At 52.1% G+C, this 21,950-nt stretch overlaps 1 protein-coding gene across 1 annotated transcript; it reads right to left on the bottom strand.

The window, feature by feature from the left end:
- Positions 1 to 612: 612 nt before the first annotated feature.
- Positions 613 to 20,178, bottom strand: Emx1 (empty spiracles homeobox 1). Its single transcript, XM_004668288.2, has 3 exons — positions 19,659 to 20,178; positions 13,620 to 13,804; positions 613 to 1,170 (listed from the first exon to the last, which is right to left on the bottom strand). Exons 1-3 carry the CDS (start codon positions 20,176 to 20,178, stop codon positions 1,003 to 1,005), a joined length of 873 nt encoding a protein of 290 aa, XP_004668345.1. The 3' UTR covers positions 613 to 1,002.
- Between the last annotated feature and the right edge of the window lie 1,772 nt (positions 20,179 to 21,950).

The raw sequence follows: 21,950 nt of genomic DNA on the forward strand, positions 1-21,950 counted from the left end.
TGACTGTCATTAGTGTCACAGAGAGCAGACAGGTGCATGTGCATGGAAGGTCACAAAGTGGAAGCAGGGCTGGAGGCTGGGAGGAAAGACTTAGGGACACAGGTTATATTTTCCCCAAATGAAGGAAAATGTAACAAGGAGAAAGGACAAATGTACGAACTGAAGAACAAGCAGACCAAAGAACTCACTCTTTTTTGGGTGCGGGAGCCCTGAGTCTCTGAGGGCCTGGGCCAGCTCAACATCCAGCCCTGTAACCTGAGTGTCAGGCACCAGGTGTGGTGGCTCACACCTGACATGGAACCATTCAGGAGGGAAACAAAACAAAAAGCTTTTGGGGAAGGGGAGTTTCTCTGAGGACATATGAGCATACTTGTGGGGCAGGGACCTAGGGCCCCTTAACTGAGACTTCAGTATTCCCCCTGGTTTCTCAGCAGGAGAAGCCACCAGTCTACACACCCGTCCCCCTTGGATGGACCCACCTATGAGATTGGAAAGACCGCCCTCCCCTCAGGCTCCCAAGCCTGGAGCACCTTTGCTTTCTCAGCTACAGCTAAGCCCAGAGGCAAGTCCCACCACACCTGTGGGTTCTAGGGGTAAAGCTGGATGCCTGTGTCATTAAGAGAGAGACTTTTATTATTCCCATAGGGAAGGGAGACACAGGAGATCACTAAGAACTACAGTGGGGACCTGGAAAATAAATTAAATCAGAAAGTCATCAAACAAAAAGGAGGTAAGAAACGGGAGCGCAGCTGGGAGGCTGCAGTGACAGGTGGCCCACCCAGGCGGCAGGCTCTCCACAGAGAAGGCTGAGCAGTCCCAGGCCTCAGCCAGCCCATTTCTTGTCCCTCTGCCGGTGATGGCCCCAGGCTCCAAGCCCTGTGGGGCCGTGACTTGAGGCCTCCCGCAGCCTGGCCTGGGAGTGGCCAGAGTCCAGCTTCGGCCTGCAGGGATCCTGGCCAGCAGCAAGCAGCACTCTGCCCTCGTGGGCTCCTGGTTGCTCCCCTAGTCATTGGAGGTAACGTCGATGTCTTCGCCATTGGCCTGCTTGGTGGCAATGCGCCACCGGTTGATATGGTGGGAGCCCTTCTTCTTCTGTTCAGACTCGGGGCCCTCCTCCTCCAGCTTCTGCCGTTTGTACTTTGTCCTCCGGTTCTGGAACCATACCTTCACCTGGGCCAGGGAGGGAGGGGGGCACAGATGAGAAACACCCAGGAGACCCTCCCTCCCAAGTGACCACAGGGACCCAACACTCGAGCCGAGCTGGGAGCTGGAAAGGAAAGTGAAGTTACACAGTCCTCTCCTCCAGGCACCTGGCACCTGATGGGTCTGGAAGACTGTTGTGCAGATGCAAGTGAGGAAGGACAGGGCCAGACAGTTTCCGGGTCCCTCTCACACAAAGGCAAATGGTAGGATCCAGCCCGTGAGTCTCCAAGGGCTCTGCCTATGCCCAGGGCTGCGTGAACAGTAAATATGCCAACACAGGACCAGCCACCATATGGGTCCCAACAGGTTCCACAGGCTGAAAGTATTCCCCATCTCCTGAGCTGGCCCCACACTCTGCTACATAAATGGGCAGATAGACATCACAGATAAGGCCTGGGACAGCCAGACCACAGTGAAGGTGCCAGGACCACCAGGGATAGATGCTATGACCCCTTCATCTGGGGACCAGTCTTTGCAGCACTTTGTGGAATTCCCCTATCCCACTTCAGAAATGGAGATGTACAGATCATAGCTAGGTACTGGAGAACCCTGCCCCCTCAGTGCCAGCTCCTGGGGCAGCCTGAAATCCATCCAGAGCCTAGTCCTCCTTGGGCAGACAAGGATGGGGAGTGGTGTGCCAGAGGCTCCATCTCAGGGTTCTGCTCAACCAGACCCTTCAGGGGCAGCTCTGCACCTCCTACCCTGACAACACCTGGCCCAGCTCCTGTGGCCCATCCAGATGTCACATGGGTCACATAAGGAGCAGTCAGAAATAAGCACTTGCTTGAACACAGTAAGAGCTCCCTTTTGTGTCAGGTAGTGAGAATGTTGACAGTGGGAGAGATGGGGTTCACACAGACTCGACAAGTGTCCTCATCAATGACAGGGACAGGCCTATGACTCTGGGAAGCCCCAACTCAGTCTCATCTCTATTCACCCTCCCTCCTTTTCTGGCATTTACTGGGTGTGCAGGACTCAGCCCCCATGCATGACCGGGAGCCTTGCTGGCTCCCCACACACCCTCAGTGCTTCTGCACCATGAGGAAGCGTGGGCCCATCTGCTTCTGGCCACATGTCTCTTCACTTCATCTTGCAGACAGGCCAGGCCCAAACCCTCCCCAGCATTAGCAAGGGATGTTTAGGTACCTACTTGGCTAAGCCCCTTCTCCTCTATGGGCCTTCTTCCCTTATGCATAGAGAACCTGAAGCTCCAAGGCATCTCCCAGTGCCCTGTTCTAGTGAGTCCCTGGGGAGGAGATGCAGGACAGCAGGGTTGAGAGGCCTGAAGGATGTTCTGCAACTTTCAGTACAGTTAAAGTCAAGTAGGCCCTGTTCACCAAGGCGGCGCAGACAGCATTGGTAAGCTAGGCATGTGCTGCGGTGGTAAGCTCCTCAGTCTGGGCAGCAGCGCTACAGGGATGTCGAGAACCCCGGGTGGGACTAAGGACAGCCCTGGGGGTAAGAACAGGTTTTAGCCACAAAGCTGGACAGTGTCAGCCAGAAGCAAGCCTGGCATCCTGACACTTGGGGACAGTTCCATGCCTAGAATGTGCCGCCCTCATGTCTTCTTCTCAAGCCCCTCTGTGAAGCCTCTCCCAGGTTCCCCTCACAATCCCTGCTCACCATGGCCTCCATGGTGCCATGTGCCCTGCCACTAGGTTACAAGGGAGGCAGCTGGTACTTAGTGCTCAAAGAACCATCAGTCCAGAACAAGAAAGCTAGTCTACCAGATGTGTAGCATGCACCTTTTATCCCAGCACTCAGGAGGCACAGGTAGGAGGATCGCCGTGAGTTCAAGGCCACCCTGAGACTACACAGTGAATTCCAGGTCAGCCTGGGCTAGAGCAAGAGACCCTACCTCAAGAAGGAGGGGAGGGGAAGAAGGAAGGCGGCAGGCAAGCTAGTTGGGAAGTGTCCAGCCTTGGTGGATTAAGTGAGGGCGAGGGGCTCTCCCTCCCTTCCTTCCTTCCAAGGGCAGGGTTCAAACCTGTGGCTTTGCAGGACGTTGTCATATGCTCTGGACACGGGGCTTCTGTATCCTGGATGGTTCTCTACTTACTCCACACACACTTCCAAGTTTCCTGCCACTGAGTCTGACCATCATAGTGGCCTCTAGTGAGGCAGGCCCAGCATGCTGCCCTTGCCCAGCACCTCTAGCCCAAAGAACTTCATCACAAGACATGGTTTCAGGCCAGGGCACATTCCTAGCACACTGAGTTGGCAGGGTGCTTGTAGAGCATGCACAAAGCTTTGTGTTTAATCCCCAGCACTACATAAATGGGGCATGGTGGTCCATATCTATAATCCTAGCACTGAGGAGGTAGAGACAGAAAAATCAGAAGTCTAAGGTCATCCTCAGCTAGTTTGAGATAGATGAGACCCTGTCTTGGAAAAAAGTACTGGGGTCAAGAAAGTAGCTGTCTAGAAACCAGGACACAACCACCTCCCCTGGGCAGCCTGGCTGTCTTCTGCATCCATGGGCCAGCCCCAAGCCCCCTTCCTAAAGGGCAAGGGCCCAAACAGAGCAGATCACATGGTGTGGCTGCTGTGCATACACCTCCCTCACCCTTCAACACACCACTCATGTCTCTCAAGTCCCAAAGGCACAGGTAGGATGTTGGCTGGAGCCTTTCCCCACCCAATTTTACCTCTCTGGTTTGGGGGAGAAATTCCCAAATCCTCCCTTCACTGAGTAACTCCAAATTTCTTAGTGAAGCCAGATGCTACCAAGACTATGTTTCAGCCTAAGTAATCTAACCTGGAAATGTCACTTGGCCTTTCAAGGCCTTACTCAGGTGTCCAGAGACAGAGCCTGCCCTGTCACCAGACTGTACTTCCTTAGCACTTTTCCCGTCTCATAACAGATCTACAGTGGCACACAAATTACATATGTATTTCACCTTTTTACTTTTTATGTATTTCATCTTTTTTTTGCTTTGGTTTTTCAAAGTAAGGTCTTGCTCTAGCCCAGGCTGACCTGGAATTCACTATGTAGTCTCAGGGTGGCCTCAAACTCGCAGTGAACCTCCTACTTCTGCCTGTACTAGGATTAAAGGTGTGTGGCATTTTTTTGTTTTTTAAGGGAAGGAGGGAATGTGTGTGTGTGTGTGTGTGGGTGTGTGTGTGTGTGTGTGTGTGTGTGTGTGTGTAGGCAGGCCAGGACAAGCTCTGGTGTTGTTCTTTTGAGACAGGACCACTCACTGGCTCAGAGATCACCCATTAGGTTAGACTGGCTGGCCAGCAAACCCCAGGTGTCTTCATGTCTCTGTCTCCCTGCCACTAGGACTACAAGGGCACATCACCCTGCCCAGCATTTTTTGTTCATGGGAACTAGAGATGGAGCTCAGGTCCTCATGCTGTGAGACCAACACTCTACTGAATGAATGACTCATCTCCTGCCTCATCTTCTCACCAAGCTGCAGGATGCTAGAGAACCAAAGCACTGTATTATCTGGCTTATCTAGCCAAGAAGGTGTGCTCCATGTATGGTCATCTAACTAGACAGAGGTGGGGGTGCCCTAGCACTGTTCTAGGAAAGAGGTGCCATGGCTAGACATGGAAAATGAAAGCAATCAGTAGAAGAGGGACTGGAGACAATCAGAAAAAGAATTAGGGAGATGCTAAATGATGAAATGACTGGGCCCCCGGCTGACTTTAGTGGATACCTTAGCCTGACAGTTCTCAACTCTGTTAGTTGGCTTTGGAGAAAGCCACAAATATCCTGCTTTGGTTCCCAGGATTCCTGTAGCCTGGTAAGCAGATGGAGATACACACATAGAATTGTTCACAGCTGGGATCACTGTGACTGACACCAGCAAACCAAGGGCCTACTGGATACCAGGTTAACCATTTCTGGGAGAAAGTTAGGGAAGGAAGACTCATCATCATGAAGAAGCTCAAGACTCAGCTTAAGTTGGGCAAGACAAGGGACAAGAAACTACTTTGGATGGCTGAACATATCTCCTTAGAGGGTTGATCATTAGGTATTATGAATGAATGGACAATGAGCCAGCAAACAGACCACAGCTCTACCTCCAGCTAGTGTTCCAGAGCTCAAACTTTTCTTTTTCTTTTTTGTTGGGGGGAAGGGAGTTAAGATAGGGTCTTGTTCTAGCCTAGGCTGCCCTGGAATTAGTCTCAAGCTGGGCTTGAACTCATAGCAATCCTCCTACCTTGGCCCCAGGAGTGCTGGGATTAAAGGCATGCACCACCACACCAGGCTAACCTTCATACTTTTAAGGGAAGACCTGTGCTGTCCTCCAAGGAGTTCAAGCATCCTTGTCAAGATCTTCTGACACAGGAAGTTCCTCCTTAGGGTCTTCTGTTATCTCTTCTGCTTGAATTTAAACATGTCTTCTTAGGCTGTTGCTCTCAGACACAGAGAAAGTCCTCAGAATAGACAGCAGCCTGGAGATGCCAATCAAGTCACCCCTCAGCCTGCTCTCTTCCCTGTCCCCTCCTCGGGGGATGCGTTTCCTATCGTGCCATGTTCCCACTCTCAGGGTCAAGACAATGCCACATCAAGCTCAGCCCTCATCCCACCAACGCCGCGTCCAACTCTCCACCAGCCCCATCCCTATTGCCTCCTGAGCCACTTCTCCTCCTCCCCTCCTCGTTCCTCGCCTTCGTTTGCAGGGGACATCAGCAAATTCACTGGCCTCCTCAAGGCTGTGTCCCTCCCCCACTTCCTCAGAAAACTGTTCCACAGGGAGAGTGAGATGGCTCAGTGGGTAAAGTGCGTGTGGGAGTGAGCATGAGGTCCTGTGCTGGTTTGAATGTAAAACATCTCCATAGACTCAAATGTTTGTGACTTAGTCTTCAATTTGGAGCATTTGGGAGGTGGAGCTCTATTGGAGAAGGTATGTCACCATGTCACCAAGGTGGTCCTGGAGGTTGGTCCAGCCCTAAGGTGTGTGTGTGTGTATGTATGTGTTATTTTTTGTGCATGGGGGGGAGGGTTGAAGTAGGGTCTCACTCTAGCCCAGGCTGACATGGAATTCACTATGTAGTCTCAGGGTGGCCTCAAACTCTTAGTGATCCTCCTACCTCTGCCTCCCGAGTGCTGGGATTAAAGGCTTGTGCCACCACGCCCGGCCTAAGGTGTATTTTGAGCCAGCTTGAACTCTAGCTATTCATTCTCTCTCCATTATTTTTATTTTTTTTTTAATTCACTTAGCCAGGTGTGGTGGCTCACACCTTAAATCCTAACATTCTAGAGGCTGAGGTAGGAGGATCACTGTGAATGCAAGGCCAGTTTTGGGCTAAGTACTGAGTTCCAGGTCAGCCAAGGCTAGATTGAGACCCTACCTCAAAAAAAATTAAATTAAGTTAAAAAATATATTTGTTTGTTGCAAGCAGAGAGAGAGTACGGGAACACGCCAGGACCTCCTGCCACCGCAAACAAGGTATTGAAGAATTGAACTTGGCTTGGCAGGCTTTGCAAGCAAGTGCCTTTCAACACTGAGCAATCTCCCCAGTCCCCTCTCTTTCTCTGCTCTGGATGTATGATGAAGTGAACCACTTTCCTCACCATGATGAAGCTTCTCCTATAATCTGTAAGCTTGAACTAAACATAAGCTGCTTTTGATTGGTGTTTTATCCCAGCAAAATATCTGGAGTTCGTTTGCAGTGGCTAGAGGCCCTGGCATGTTCATTCATTCTCTTTCTCTCTTTCTCTGTCTCCCTCCCTCTTTCTCTCTCATAAATAATAAATAAAAACAAAAATAATATGTAATTCTAAATGTGGTGGTTCATGCTTATAATCCCCGCAATTGGGAAGCTGAGGCAAGAAAGAGGATCACTGACCAAGATCACAAGACCAGCCTGGGCTAGAGTGAGACCAAGAAAGAGAGAAAGAGAGAGAGAGAGAAAAGAAAGAATGAGAAAAAAAATAATGAGAGAGAGCTATTGAGGAAGACACCTGACATTGACCTCTGGCCCCCACATACACACATGTACTCATGCATGAGCACTCCCACACAGATACGTACCCATATATGAACATGCATATATGCATGCACATCCTACACGTGGAAGGAAGGAAGAAAGAAGGAAAAAATCACAACAATCTCCCTGACGTCCTTCCTAGGCTGTCAGGGACACAAACATGCTTGGGGAAGAGACAAGACATAAAAGGAAGGCTGTGTAGTGTCAGAACCTCAGAGAGCTAGTATCAAAAGTCTCTTGACTTTCCCCTAAAGTTCAACTCATTTGGAAATCTCCCTCTCATCCATCCCCCAAGGGCAGAACATTCCAGGGCAGGAAGGGATCCTCAAAGCCCCTTTCCATGTTTCAGTTGGGGGAAACCCCATAGGCAAGGTGAAGACATACTTGTTCCTCCCAAGACCTCCCTCCCTCTTACAACCCAAGATGGCAGCTGGGCATGTCAACACCATCTTCATCCTCACATGTCCACCTCAAACCCATCCCTTCCTTCCCTCCCACCTATAATTTCCCTCTAATCCTTCCAGATCAGAGCCTTCTGCCCATTCTGGACTTCCTGAGCCTCCTCAGTCCCCAGCTGTGACCTCAAGGGGACTCCAGCTGCTCATTTGTTCAACCTGCAAGTATCTACACTTTGCATTTACTATCCAAAGCCAAGGACCACAATCCTCAGCATAGTCATAAACAGGCAAGGTCAAGAGACACCTGCTGGTCTACTCAGAGCATGAGGAGCCACTGGAACACTAACCACTGTTTCTCTTTTAAAGAGAGTCTCATGTAGCCAGGCTGACCTCAAACTTGCTATGTAGTTGAGGACAACCTTGAACTCCTAATTCTCCTGCACCTACTTTTTAAAAAAATATTTTATTATTTTTATTTATTTTTGAGACAGAGAAGTGGGGAGAGAGAGAGAATGGGCGCACCCAGGCCTCCAGCCATTGCAAACGAATCCAGATGCATGTGCCCCCCTGTGCATCTGGCTAACGTGGGTCCTGGGGAATCGAACCTGGGTCCTTTTGCTTTGCAGGCAAACACCTTAACTGTCAAGCCATCCCTCCAGCACACACAACCCCCCCCCCCCGCCGCCGCTACTTTTAAAGTGCTGATATAATAGGCATGTGCCCCCATGCCCAGTTTTATTTGGTGCTAGGGATTGAAACCAGGGCTTCATGCGCACTAGCAAGCACCCTGACAACTAAGCAAAATCCCTAGCCCAACACTGACTACTCAGTCAATAGCAACCGGGTACACTCACCTCTAGAATTAAAGTACACCCCTAATGAACACACATGCACAGATGCATACAAACAGCACTCTTATCCTGACTACCTACTGGCATATGATTGATACCTACAATATCATTTGACCTTAGACATCCATCCCAACTAGCCCACACAAGCTCTGCGGGCTGGACACACACCCACATGGTGCTCAAGGTTCAGACTTGGCCCTGACCCAGGTCTAGGTTTGTCAAGCGGCCACGGAGTCACAAGCTTAGGTGAGCACCTTTCTGGTCATATCCCAGAGCTGTACCATAATGATGGAGAGGCAAATAATAGAACCAAAATGGTTTCAAGATGTCCAGAGATGGGCTACCATCTCAATTAGTCTCTCTTTAATTCTGATGTCATGATCTTTTCCTCCTATTATGAGAGTCTGTGTAGGTAGTGCCAGGCACTGAGAGTATCCAGTATCCAGTATGGGTATCCAGGCCATATTGTGTCTGGCTGCTGACCAGAGCTTTCCTTCCACCTCCTGAGCTGACCCACTGGTCATACCAGCACAAATACCCAATTCCTAGCTAAACCATGCAGCCCTATATATACCAACAAGGCAGCCCATCTCTGGACACCTTGTGTTTTGTGAGCACAGAACTCTTCCTATACTATATGCCAAGCCCTCTCAGATTTATCTGTATACCAGGGTTTGCATCCTCTAAATCAACAACCAGAGGCTGGGGCTATGGCTTAGCAATAACTGGCACTTGCTTACAAAGATGGCCAGCCCCAATTCAATTCCCAGTACCCATGAAAAGCCAGATGCACAAAATGCTGCATGCATCTGGAGCTCCTCTGCAGTGGCAAGAAGCCCTATAGTGCCCATATACATTCTGTCTGCTCACTCTCTACCCCCAACCCCCTCTCTCCTCTAGCAGATAGACAGACAGACAGACAGACAAATGGTTAAAGGAAAAGACAGGCAGCAAGCAGTAAAGGGAGCTATTGATAAAGGAAATGATCACCTGGATGGAATTTAAAAAAAAAATGGACTGGAGAGATGGCTTAGCAGTTAAGGTGCTTGCCTGGGAAGCCTAAGGACCCAGGTTTGATTCCCCAGAACCCATGTAAGCCAGATGTACATGGTGATGCATACATCTGGAGTGGCATGGCCCCCCTCAAATAAATAAATAATTTTTTTTTTTTAATTTTCGAGCCCGGTATGGTAGCACACACCTTTAATCCTAGCACTCAGGAGGAAGAGGTAGGAGGATCGCTATGAATTCGAGGTAACCCTAAGACTACATAATGAATTGCAGATCAGCCTGGGCTAGAGACCCTAGGGGGGGGGGGGGGGAAAGGGGGGGGGAAGAGGAAGGAAGGGGAGAAGAGGGATGAGAAGGATTAGGAGGAGAAAGTTTCCTGTTTATTCGGTATACACTGTTTTGTTTTGTTTGAGACAGGGTTTCGTGTAGCCCACATTAGCTTCAAACGTGCAGCTGAGGATGACCTTGAACTTCTGATCCTCCTGCCTCCACCTTCCAAGTGCTAAGAATTATATACAATGCACCACCATGCCTGGTTTGCACTTAGTAGATGCTTACTGAGTAGATATGTACTCCACTGAGCTGAGTCCTGTGAGAAAATAAAGCTTGAACCTCTGCTTCCCACAGTTAAGATGCTCAAACCTACTGTTCATCAAAATCATCCAGAGAGCTGTTTTAAAATGCTTTCGCCTCTGGGCCCCATCCTGGATATCCTAAGAGAATCTCATGGGTATTTCTATATTTTAAGATCTCCCTGAGAGATAGATGCAGCTGGTCTACAGATTGGCATATGGACATGACAGATAATTAAGTCATAACAGCAAAATGTGATGCATATTATGATGGGTAGGGGATACACAGGATATACTGTGAGCTCTGGGAATGTGGAGGAGGGATCACACAGAAACACGGCGAAGTAAAAAGTGGAGGAGCCTCAGAAACTCAGGACTGGAGAAGACCCTGGTGTTCATTTCATTCAACGTCTTTGATGATGGATGCAACAACTGAGGCAGGGGGAGAAGAAGGAGCCAGAACTGAGCTGACAGATGATGAACAACCATCAGTAGAAATGTCAGGGCACTGTCAGAGACTAACAGCTCTTTGGAGGTGGATGGTGGGCATACAGAAGGAAGATAGATGAGGAGACAATCAACAGATAGGTACATAGAGATCACTGTTAGGAAGAACAGAAAGATAACAGATAGATACAAGACAGCTACACTTGAGGAGACCCCTGGGTGACAAATGCATGCACGTGTGCGCGCGTACACACACACAAACACACTGAACAGGAAGCTGATGGGGGAGAATGGATGCTTGACAAATTACTGGGAGCTGAAAATGACAGGTAACCTTGTCTGGCAAGTACTTGAGAGGTGGGTAATTACCTAATTATCCAGTATAAGGCTAAACAGTACATTATAAGGGCAATGGAACGACAACTGTGATGATGGAGGCTGAATGTGGCAAGAGGAACAGCTGGCCTAGGGGGCAGTCAGGCTTTGACTTGACTATGCTACTAATTCAACATGTTAGTTTAAACAAAGGGAAAGGAAGGGACTAAGGGGTGGGAATGAATTTTATCTGAGTTATATTAGATGCATTTAATTTTTGAACAAGCTATATTCTGGGTGAAGAAACCAGGGCTGAGAGAGGTTGAGCAGCTTGCCCAATATCACACAGCAGGCAGTAAGGTATTCCAAGTCACATCTGACTGGAGGGAGCAGGGGAGACTCTACCCGCCCATTTCTCCAGCTCAGGATCTTTACCTGGGTCTACAAGGAAGTTCTGCTTAAACATCTCATAGTTCTATGAGATGTTATATGTGCAACAAGCAGGTCATTCAAGAGGGAACAAAATTAGAATTTTGACAGCAAAACTGTATATACTACATTATTCTATTTGGTTTGTTCTAAATCTGTTTGAAATGTCCCATAAGAAAAATGAGGGGCTGGAGAGATGGCCCAGCAGTTAAGGCACTTGTCTGCAAAGCCTAACAACCTGGGTTCGATTCCCCAGTACTCTTGTAAAGCCAAATGCACAAAGTGGTGCATGGATCTGGTGTTCCTACCGTGGCTAGAGGCGCTGGCACACCTATCCTCTCTGCCTGCCTCTCTTCTGTCTCTGCTTGCAAATAAATAAATAAATAAAAGTACTTTAAAAAAGAAAAAACAAAAGGAAAGAAACAATTAGTCCATTAATGAACTGGCATTGTTAGAAGCAAATATTGACACGAAGCTAGATTTTGTTTGAAAGAGTTAGTTTAAAATGCTCTTACTGAGCTAAAAAAAAATTGAAAATTTGAAAACAATGACATTATTTCAACAAGTGCTAATCTGTGGGTGGTGGGATTATAAACTGTTTTGTTTTCTTACATTTCTGCAATTAACATTTAATAAATATTACTTTTAAATGTAGTTAATTATAAACATCATTCTTTAGTTGACACCTTGTCTTAAACAATAATTTTAAACACTGTTTGCCAGCAAGGAAAAGGTGTTATTTATTAGCTTATTTTTTAACATAGCTTTCTTTGAAACATTTTTAAAATTAACTCTGCTGCCTTGTAAGCTTTTTTGTGCAGTTAGAACATTCAACTAGAAAATATGAAAACAAACCTGTCGTGAGGTGGAGCATGAAAGAGGCAGGAGGCCAGCCCTTGCCAGGGCCTCAGACGCTATAGGTTTGCAAATATCAGTAAAGAGGGTGGGTGGGTGTAGGGAGCTGGGGTGTGGCTAGGGACTCTTGGACTAGGGCCCCTTCCTACCCCAGCAGCTAATTTGAGACCCCAGGCTGCCCCTACCCAAGGGGAACAGAAATTGTTTTCGTTGTGGAGTGGGAGGGGGGCGCAAAGTGAGAGGAAATAGCACGGAAGGTGCAGTGCTAGGCGGGAAGAGGCAGGACTCTGAGAGCTGGCAGGACCCAAAGGCCTAAACACCAAAATCTCAGCTGGGTTGAGAGACCCTCAGTGGCTCAGGTGGTAATTCCAACCTTCCAACCGCAGTAGTGTTTATTTATGGCAAGATGCTGACAAAGAACTGGTCTCATTCCTTCTGTTTAACTTCTTTACCAATGTGATAGCTCTGCTAGCATTTTGTGGTGGTTTTTTTTTCTAGGCAGGGTTTCACTCTAGCCAGAACTGATCTCGAACATCCTAACTCTGCCTCCCCAGTGCTAGGATTAGAGTGTGCCACCTTAGCAGCGCTGGCATTTTTACTGTCACTTAGCTCACGCTCTGCAACACCACTGGAGTTTACTCCTTACCCAGCCCCGCAATCACGGTAAAGCAGCCCCTGCTCCTGTACGGCCTGCACCACAGCTGGGGCCCCTAGCTGAAGGGGTGCAGGAGGATCGCCCCCCAGCCCGCCGGCTCCTCCCAGCCTGTTCTGAGGCCGGCACCCAGGACACCAGGCGTTCTTCCCCGAAGGCAGGGGCTGGAAGACGGACACAGCTACGACAAAAGCATGGCACTGCGGGGTTGGGGGGGTGGAGGCTTGAGGGACGCTGCAGCGTCCGAGGGCAGCGCCGGGATGCAAGGGCGCTCACAGGCTCTGACAGCCTGGAGCGCTGCAGGCCAAATACAGTCCTTACGAAGCTGCGCTGGATGTGTCATGTCTGAAATCCCAGAGGATTACAAAGAATTGGGGGGCTAGCCTAGGCTACAGAGTGAGCTTTGATCTCATAAAACAAAGTAATTGATTCCTCCCCAGGACCGGGGCTGGGAAGATGGCTCAGCGGTTACAGGTCTTAACTTGCAAGCCTGAGGGCCCGGGGTTCAATCCCCAAGCCACGTATGTAAGTCAGTCGCAAAAGTGGCACAAAGCTGATGTTCATTGGCAGTGGCAAGAAGCCCTTGGTGCACCCATACGGATGCAGAAATAAATTTAAAAAATTTTAAGTCCTACTGCCTTGGAGGCCCTACGCAGCAGGAAGGGGCTGGGGGCTGAGAGTCCCCGAGATGGCTCTTTTTTTTTTCCGAGGTAGGGTCCAAGCTGACCTGGAATTCACTACGTAGTCTCAGGGTGGCCTCGAACTCACGGTGATCCTCCTACCCCTGCCTCCCCCGTGCTGGGATTAAAGGCGTGTGCCATCACGCCGGTCTCCGGAGATGGCTTTTGGGGCGCAGCAGAGGGAGAGAGCTCACACCCGCCCGCCTGCCCCGCCGCCCAGCTCGGGATGCCGCGCCTGAGGCTGCGGCGGGGATGCTCACCTGCGTCTCGGAGAGGCTGAGGCTGCCAGCCAGCTGCTTCCTCTCGGCGCCCACCACGTAGTGGTTCTTCTCGAAGGCGCGCTCCAGCCGCAGCAGCTGCGAGGGTGAGAAGGCGGTGCGGATCCGCTTGGGCTTGCGCGCGAAGGGCCCGTGCAGGAGCAGCCCGTCCTGGGGAACGTCGCTCGCTGCCGCCCGCAGCACACGCAGGTACCGACAGAAAGAAGGGGCGCCGTGAGCTGCTGCCCCGCCACCTTCGCGATCCTGACACCCGCTCCCCTTTCCCTTCAGCCTCCCAAGACTACCTTTACCTACACTTCTCTAAACTCCAGAGCGACCTCGCCGGGACGCCAGGAATTCCTAATGGGCCACCGATAAACCCAAATCCACACTGCCAGTAGCAGCCGGGAGAGAGGAAGAAGTCCCTGAGGTCTCATCCGGTTCTCTTTCCCGGAGCACTGCCCTCACTTGGGCCCTAAGAATTTGGTTTTAACTATCTGGTCCAAGAAGAAATTCCCTCTTGGCCAGAGAATAGAGACAAAGCTGGGCACCAGGAAAGTGATATTCGAGGCTGCTAGCTAGGCAAGCCCATGCCAAACGCAAATTCATCAACTAGGAAATCTCCGAAGACTCACACCTGCCACAGCTGCTCTTGTTAACTAAATGCTTAGGCTACTAGCCCACTGCAAACTCCTGCCAGCACCTTGCAAGAGATACAAGTGGTGGTGACTAGGGCACCCGTGCAGACCTTAGACTGTGTGGAGGCCTCCAAGGTGGAACCCAGTCCTCACCGGAGATTCCTAGCACTCCCTGATGGGAAAAGACCCCGCTTCACCCTGAGCAATCCTGGGCTGAAGGAATAAAGTAACATCTAGATGATGTCTTTCTAATATACATACTTATATAGTGGCTTTGGTGTGGGCATGTGTAAATATATGGTTCAGCCTCCCTTCTGTCTTTTTCTCCCATTTACTGCACAGGATTTCAGAGTGTGTGTTGCCAAAGCTCTCACTAGGTGGAGGACTGGATGGGACAAGGGATGCAGTCAGGTAATACAACAAAACAGTTTCTACCCAGTGCCCCAGTTCAGTGACCCATCCCCTCCACAAATAGAGCCGCATGCAATCTGTCTTACTTGCACGTGCCCCAACACTCAAATGAGCCCAACATCATCACCCAAGGCTCTTCACAGTGGCCTGTACCAGTTCCCCTGTCCCACTAACATAGCCCTAGATGGGATGTTTTGACAGCGTTAGCTGTAGAGATTGACTGATCCAATTAATTTCTTCAGAAATGGTTATGGTGTTGACTCAATTCGATCTGTTGTTTTTCTCTGAAAACAATGACCTGGACAATTCAGCTGTGATCTCCCACTTCTGGAAACAACTACTGAAGTGAAGCAGCAGCACATCATTGAGGTGCCTTTGTCAAAACTGTCCTGGTAACTAACTGCAGGTAGATATCCCTCTACTGGTCGCAACTGCCTGACCATACTCTCTCCAAGGCCTTGCATTTTAGAAACCAAAACAGGCCAGTCTGATTGCTAGGATAGTCTATGGAACACAGGTGTCTGGGATTGAGGTGCTCTTGCCTGAGGAAACAAAGTCACTAACTTCCAGTCACTTTATCAAGTAGCAGGGTTTGCACTACTACAGAAAGGGGCGAGAGCTGGAGAGATGGCTCAGCAGTTAAAAGCACTTGCTTGCAAAGTCTGATGGCCTGGGTTCAATTCCCCAGAGCCCACATAAAACCAGATGCATAGAGTGGTGCGTGTTTGGACTTCATTTGTAGTGACAAGAGACCCTGCCACACCCATATTCAGTCATTCCCTCTGTGTGTCTGTCTCTCTCTTTTTCTATCTCTGCTTGCAAATTAACAAATAAAAATATTTTCTAAAAAGGGTGAGATGGCAACAGTAAGAGAAAGGCAGGGCATCTGTCCCGTAAGCCATTCACTGTGAAAGCAGTTCCAGTGTCCTCAGACCTGGCCGAACAAGAGAAGTTTCAGTTGGGTGGTGGAAAGAGAGAATCAAGGGAGAGAGCAAGAGAAGAAAAATGAGGCGCCTAGGAGAGCAGGGAGGAGTAACGTCTTCAGGAGAGTAACAGTATGGTATGGTAAGCCAGGGAAAGGAGAAGGCAGGTAGAGAGCTTGTTATAAATGCTAAAATGAATTGTTTAAAGCATTCACATAGTTCAGAGTCCAGGCAAATATCCAACTGAAGTTTCCTCTGGATTAATCAACCAGAGAAAAAGGACAGGGAAAAAAAAAAAAGCCTAGCTCATCTCAGCATCCAAAGGGTTTGTTCTCAGCTGCCTGTAAGCCCTAGCTGGGCAGAAGTGAGGCTGCAGTGTGGAAAGGCCCTGAAGGTGTGAGAGTGGAATGCTGAGGTGTGCAGGGAAGTGTGGAGCTGAGAAAGCAAGAAGGGATTTGTGGCAGAATGTGCCTTAATGTCTGTTTAGAGATCCTGGGATGTGTGTCGGTCACTTGTGTGGTGACTGTAATGTTCTATAGAAACCCATAAGGAAGGACAGTGGCAACCAGCTTACTCTGTGCCCTGATGAACCTTTGCCTGGCCAGGAACAGTTAGGTTGTGGAGGTTTACTGCTGAAAGAATGTCCTCAGTTCATTGCACTGTCCTGCGTGGATACCATGCGCCCCAGATTATGGGGCAGAAGCATGGAAAAGCTTCTTCCCAACCATGATGAAGCAGGAAGCTGGAAAATTATCCAAAATGCTGATAAATGACAAAACGTTATCTGATTCCAAAACAAACAAGCTTGTTTGTTTTGAAATGAAAGGGGATGCTGCTGGTCCTTGGGGCACACACCTTTAATCCCAGCATTTGAGAGGCAGAGGTAGGATTGCTGTGAGTTCAAGGCCAGCCTGGAGCTACAGAGAATGAGACTCAGCAGTGGGTGTGGGGGGGTGTTTAGTATGAAACTAGCCATCTCAAAACCCTGGTCAATTGCTACATGTCTCTGTAAGAGTAAGGGTGTTTAGGCGCCTCTGTACCTGAGACTCTCACTCTGACCCTTGGGAAACAGTATGCCACCTCCAGCTGTGCCTACAGTTTCCTTAGACTGGATGGCAAGCTTGAGGCTGTGGTGTGGCCTGTTTGGAGGCATCGGTTTCAGACTAGGCCAAGTGGAAAGGGACATGCACACAGCTTTCCCTAGAGTTAGGAACGGAGTATCTCCACCCTCTGGTACTCCTGCGCTGTCCGGTCTTTTGTGGGGCGATGGCTGGAAACAAGCAATACAGACTCCCAGTAAAGAGTGTCAGAAGCTCGTGCGAGGATCGGAAGCCCGCTGGTCTTCTCTAGAGTCTGCGACAGGCCGGTGGCTCCGGGCCGGAAGACCAGGAGGAGTGGCTCGGGAGACCCGGAGAGGTCGGCCTGGGAGCGGAGATAACCTCCTTCCAACTCCTTCTCTTCCTCCCCCTCCTCTAGCCGGAACAAAGGCGTCCTTTGAAGCCTTGGCCCGTAACCTCAGCAGGTTCGGGAGGGCTGGATCTCCCTTACCCTTCCCGGTGCGGCTCGGTCCTCCCAAAAGTTCCTGATCTCCGGAAATGCCACCGCAAGGCCGCCCACCTAGCTCTCGGGCGGGTTCCCTCCTCCGAGCCTCGCGCAGCCGGACCCGGGTCCTGGCGCAGAAGCCTCTTTGCTCTCGCCGCTCGCTCGCCAGGCTCGCGCAGACACCTTTTCTTTTCGTTCATGTAGGGTTTCGTTTATAGCATCAAAACGGGACCGAAATGAGCAGCGTAGAGACCCGGTTCTCTAGAAAACGTGGCTCCGGAGGGCCCGGGACGCCTATGCTCCCAGCCCCGCTGACGACGCGCCTCGGTCGGCCGCGGCGGCGATGGGCCCCAACGCCTCCGCGTCTAGTCCCGCAGTGCCCATCGGACTTCCGAGTTCGCAAACGCCACCACTCTCTAATCCACCTCCGCCTCCAGATACGGGTCTTGAAAGAAAAATCCAATCGTTTCTGCAACTCGACAAGGTATCCCTGGGACCGATGGCTCGATGAGCTGCGGCAGTTTCGAGAGCGTTTTGCAGAGAACGTTTATCGGCTTCGCCTGGCGGAGGGTGCTCCTAGCCTGAGCCGCATCTCCCACAAGGCGCCCCGGGCTCCCGGAGCCAAGAGGCCGCTAGATGAGCGCGAGAGTCGCGACCCACGGCGGAAAGCCCCTTCCGGGAGACCACCTCCCCGGACAAGCCGAGCCTCCACAGGGCTTAGGACCGCAGCGCCTTCCTCCCAGGGGTCCGATTCGCTCGCCAATCCCCTTCCCTCCCGCCGAGAGCTCACAAACCTCGAAGACTAAAACTCTGCCTGTGGGCGTGAAGCTGAGGATCGAGCTCACCGAAAGCATGGGTAGTTTGCTAAATTGGCGTAAAACCTCATTTAAAAGCACTGCTTTTTAAAATGTATTTATTATTAATTTGGACTTTGCCGTATGAACACATTGCATATTGGTCAAATTCCCATTGGGTTACATCTCCCCCACCCCCAAGCACTGCTTTTGAGTGACCGGGAACAGTTACCCAAGGCAGCCAACCCCATAGGCTTTCCTTTCCAGCCTCGGGTTAAACTCAATTTGGAGCAAATATTTAAAATCCACAGAGGAGGCCGGGGGTGGCTGCACACGCCTTTAATCCCAGCACTCCAGAGGCTGAGGTAGGAGGACAAGCGTGGGTTCGAGGCCAGCCTGAAACTACATAGTGAATTCCAGGTCAGCCTGGGCTAGAGCTAGACCCTACCTCAAAAAAAAAAAAAAAAATCCCCGAAGAAACAAATCTGCCCACAAAAGCTGTTGAAATAATTACACTTTCTGGCTGCATGAGATCTGTTTGGTATCTGTTGACCAGGTGGACTGAGATTATTGTCTGACAAATGGAGACCCCTGAACATAGCTTTCTCTGCGACAGGCAAACAGGTAGCCAAAGCGGCAAGAGATTCACTTGACCTGACTTACTGACAGCTTAGCTCCAGGAGCCAAAGCTCCAGCCTTTTCGTTGGTTCACTAAAAGCTGAATGTCCTAGCTACCTCTGAGGGAAGGGAACTCACAAGGTTGGGGTCCAGTCTGCACTAACAAAATTAAACTGGGAACTAACAGAATTGGTAAAGGAATGGAGGACAGTCTTTTTAAATTTTAAAGAAAAGAAGAACTCCAATAAATTCAAGGAAGAAAACGAACTCCAACACATGCAACTCTCTTTTCTTTGGGAAAGTGATATAATTGAAAAGACAGCGAGAGAGAAGTAGTTTTAATTAGCGAACCGATTGTGGGTTGCAGACTGGGGGGCTAAGACTAGCTATGACCTTAAAAATCCTCGGCCTCCACCCCTACTCCGGAAGACTGTCGTTAGCCCCCAGCTGCTGGGTGGGCTCCTAGAGGCAGTCTTCGGTGAAAGAAGCCAGTTTGCTTATTGGAAACCTTTCCCACCCCGAGTCCGATAGGCACGTGTGACTTGGAGAAGTCTGGCCAAGGTTGCTGAGAAACATCCCAAGACAGAGGAGCACGTCACGTCACATTAACTCCGCAGTCGCCCTCCCCGCTGCCCCTGCTTCCTACGAGCTGGGGCACTGCAGGTGGACTTTCCCCTGCCTGGACGCGCCTGCGAAGGATCCCTAGGAATTGCTGGCGATCAGAAGAGCGAAGCGCTATCCCTGATCAAGCTGGAGCGCAGGGAAGGCGGACAGTCCTGTGTTCCCCGAGCCGGGAACTTCAGTCGTAAAAGAGACTAAAGGCTGGCTGAGGGAACACCAGAAGAGGCTCCAAGGATGCGCCTGGGCTTGGCATCCAGACCAGACTCATTCCTGGGAAAGCGTGGAGGTCCCAATCTATTTGATGGGTATGAGACCCACACACCTGATCGCTGGTTGATCCCGCGGGGCTCTTCCTAGCTTTGGGAATCCACCTCGCAGACCCGAACCTTCTCGCCAACAACTTCTCAACAGCCCCGTACGTCCCGGAGCCTCCCCGCGTTAAGGGACACGGACGCCAGCCAGCCACCTCGACAGGACATCGTGTGGGCAACTTACCCTGGAAGCGGTGGCCAAAGAAGCGATTCCGTAGCACCCAGGGGTAGAAATGGAGAGGGTCTCGGTGCTGAGCGCCGAAGAAGGAATGCGGGGGCTGCAGCGGGGAGGCGCCCAGCTGGTGCGCCGGGTGCACGGTCAGCGCCGGGTGGTTCATAGCCTCAGGGAACACGAGCTCCGGCCCCCCGTAAAGCGAGCGGCCGGCTCCCGCGGCCGCCGCAGCGGGGAAACCACTCACGAAGGCCGCCTCGGCAGAGCCGGGGTGAGGGTAGTTGAGCGCGGTGGGCCGCAGCGGTTCCTCGGATGCGGCCCCGGCCAAGGGATGGGAGCCTGCACTCCCGCTGCCCGCGCTCCCGCCGGTGCCACCATCCTTGGCCACCAAGGACTCGATGGTGAAGCCCCGCTTAGCCGCGGGCTGGAACATGGTCGCGGCCGCCGGAGTGGGACGAGGCAGCGGAGCTCTAGGGAGCTCTCCGCGCCCTGGCGCTGCCGCCTGGCGGGGTGCGCACCGGGTCAGGCACATGCACCCCCTCCCACACCCTCCTCCCCCGCCGCTCGCCCGCCGGCGCCTAGCCTTGCGGGTGAGCCGGGCGCGCAGCGGCGAGAGGGTGCGACGCGCTAGCGCGGAATCTGACCACCCGGCGCGGCCGGGAACGGGGACTCCGGCGGCCGAGCCAGCGGCTCCAGGCGCCGGCCAGCACTGGCGCACGCAACGGGCGCTGCCGCGAAATACCTTCACCGCCCTCCCGGCTCTCTTCCTCCCAAGTCAGGCCACGACCGACCCCCGCCCGCGATCCTACGAGCACTGCCCCGCCGGGCCGCGGCGGCCGCGCTGCTAGGCGCGAGTTAGCGGGCACCTGCCCTGCGCTCGCCCATTGGCCGCCTCTCACCTGCCCTAAGGTGGGGGGCGGGGCGGGGCGGGGCGAGGGACAGCGGGTGGGGATGTGGTCTGCAGTCGGAGGCAAAAGCCGGACTGGAACCCTTGCGCAGCGATCTAGCGCGTTCCCAACCCCCGACACTCAAGTTCTCTCCAAGCGGCCCTTTAGCAGGGGCTGGTCCCGGCAGCAGCGGTTGCAGCACGCCCTGGGACCCAAGAGGACGTCTGCAAGGCCTGGAGTTTGAGGAGAAACGCCAGCTCCTCTCCTAGTGTGTAGCTCAGAGGAATAGTCTCCCAGCTGCTGGGAATGCCTTAGAGAACTTGGATCTGAGCATAGAGTGGGTGTCTGGGATCCAACACAAATTCTACTGGGAACCAGCTCCCGCTGCCCCGACCTGAGAGATCCTGCTCACCCATCATCCACCTCCAGACCGACTCCGAAGCTGCGACCCTGTTCCTGAGGTTTCCCGCTTTCTGGATACCAGGGGTGCAGCCCCGGAAAGGGAGCTTCTTTCCCCAGAGCGAGGCCGGCGCTGCTCAGGGTGAGGCCGCGGGGTCAGCCCAGCAGTCGCAGCCCTCCCGCAGCCGTTCAGAGAGCCTCAAGCAAGGGGCCATCTGTTTCCCTTGGGTTCGCTGACCAGGCCATGTCGGGGTTCGGGTGATAGGAGGTCCTAAGTTGAACCTGGCCTTGTCAGCCGTCCTGAGGAATCGATGGCAGCCAGTACTCCCCGACCTTCACATTCCACCTACGACCTCCAGTTTCCAATCCATACCCTAACCCCATCCTCACTCCACAATGAGAGGCTGGTTGGCAATAAGAAACAATACTCCCTCCGCAAACTTTTGCAGCCCTGCTCTCCAGGCCGCTAAGCAGCCGGGCGCCGAGGCCTAGGAGGGCTCGGTGGAGAGGCTGCGATTCGGCCCCTACCTGCTGCGCACGGCCGCGAGCCGGCGGGGGCGCGCTGGTCCGAGCTGGGTCTCCTGGAGAACCGAGGCCCGGTGGGTCTGGCGCCGCACAACTCTGCGGGGACTCCAGGCCAGGTCTTGTTAGTGTCCCTCCCGAGCGCAGGATGCCGTGGTCCGCGAGAGCGCTCTGGAAGCCTCTGGCAGCCACAAAGCGGGTTAAAGTCTATTTTCCACTCGACTGCTCCGAAAAGCCCCCTTGGGCAAGGTGGGGAGGAGGAGACCCGGGGAGAAGGTGGAAAGGGGACCGCACCCTGCAGCCCTTCGTGTCCTGGGTGAGGACCGACCACCACAGCGAAGCCCTGGAGAAGGAAACTGCGCTGAGCGCCCCGGCTCTTGCTCGGGCCCCTCCGGGTCTTCCCGGCGTCCTCGGATCGTTTCGCCCTCTCCCGTTCCCGTCTCAGGCTATTTTCCACTCCTGCCTTCCCGGCCACACATCACCTCCTCCTCCGCCC

Source organism: Jaculus jaculus, chromosome 6 (genome assembly GCF_020740685.1).
Source record: "Jaculus jaculus isolate mJacJac1 chromosome 6, mJacJac1.mat.Y.cur, whole genome shotgun sequence".
NCBI classification, from domain to species: Eukaryota; Metazoa; Chordata; class Mammalia; order Rodentia; family Dipodidae; genus Jaculus; species Jaculus jaculus.

Bases quoted from the DNA above. Each gene is read 5' to 3' on its own strand.
- Emx1 (XM_004668288.2), bottom strand. From the start codon at position 20,178: ATGTGCCTGACCCGGTGCGCACCCCGCCAGGCGGCAGCGCCAGGGCGC. The intron at 13,805-19,658 runs GTAAGTTGCCCA...TGCGGGCGGCAG, and splicing joins CTTTGGCCACCGCTTCCAGG to CGAGCGACGTTCCCCAGGAC. The intron at 1,171-13,619 runs GTGAGCATCCCC...TCCCTGGCCCAG, and splicing joins TCAGCCTCTCCGAGACGCAG to GTGAAGGTATGGTTCCAGAA.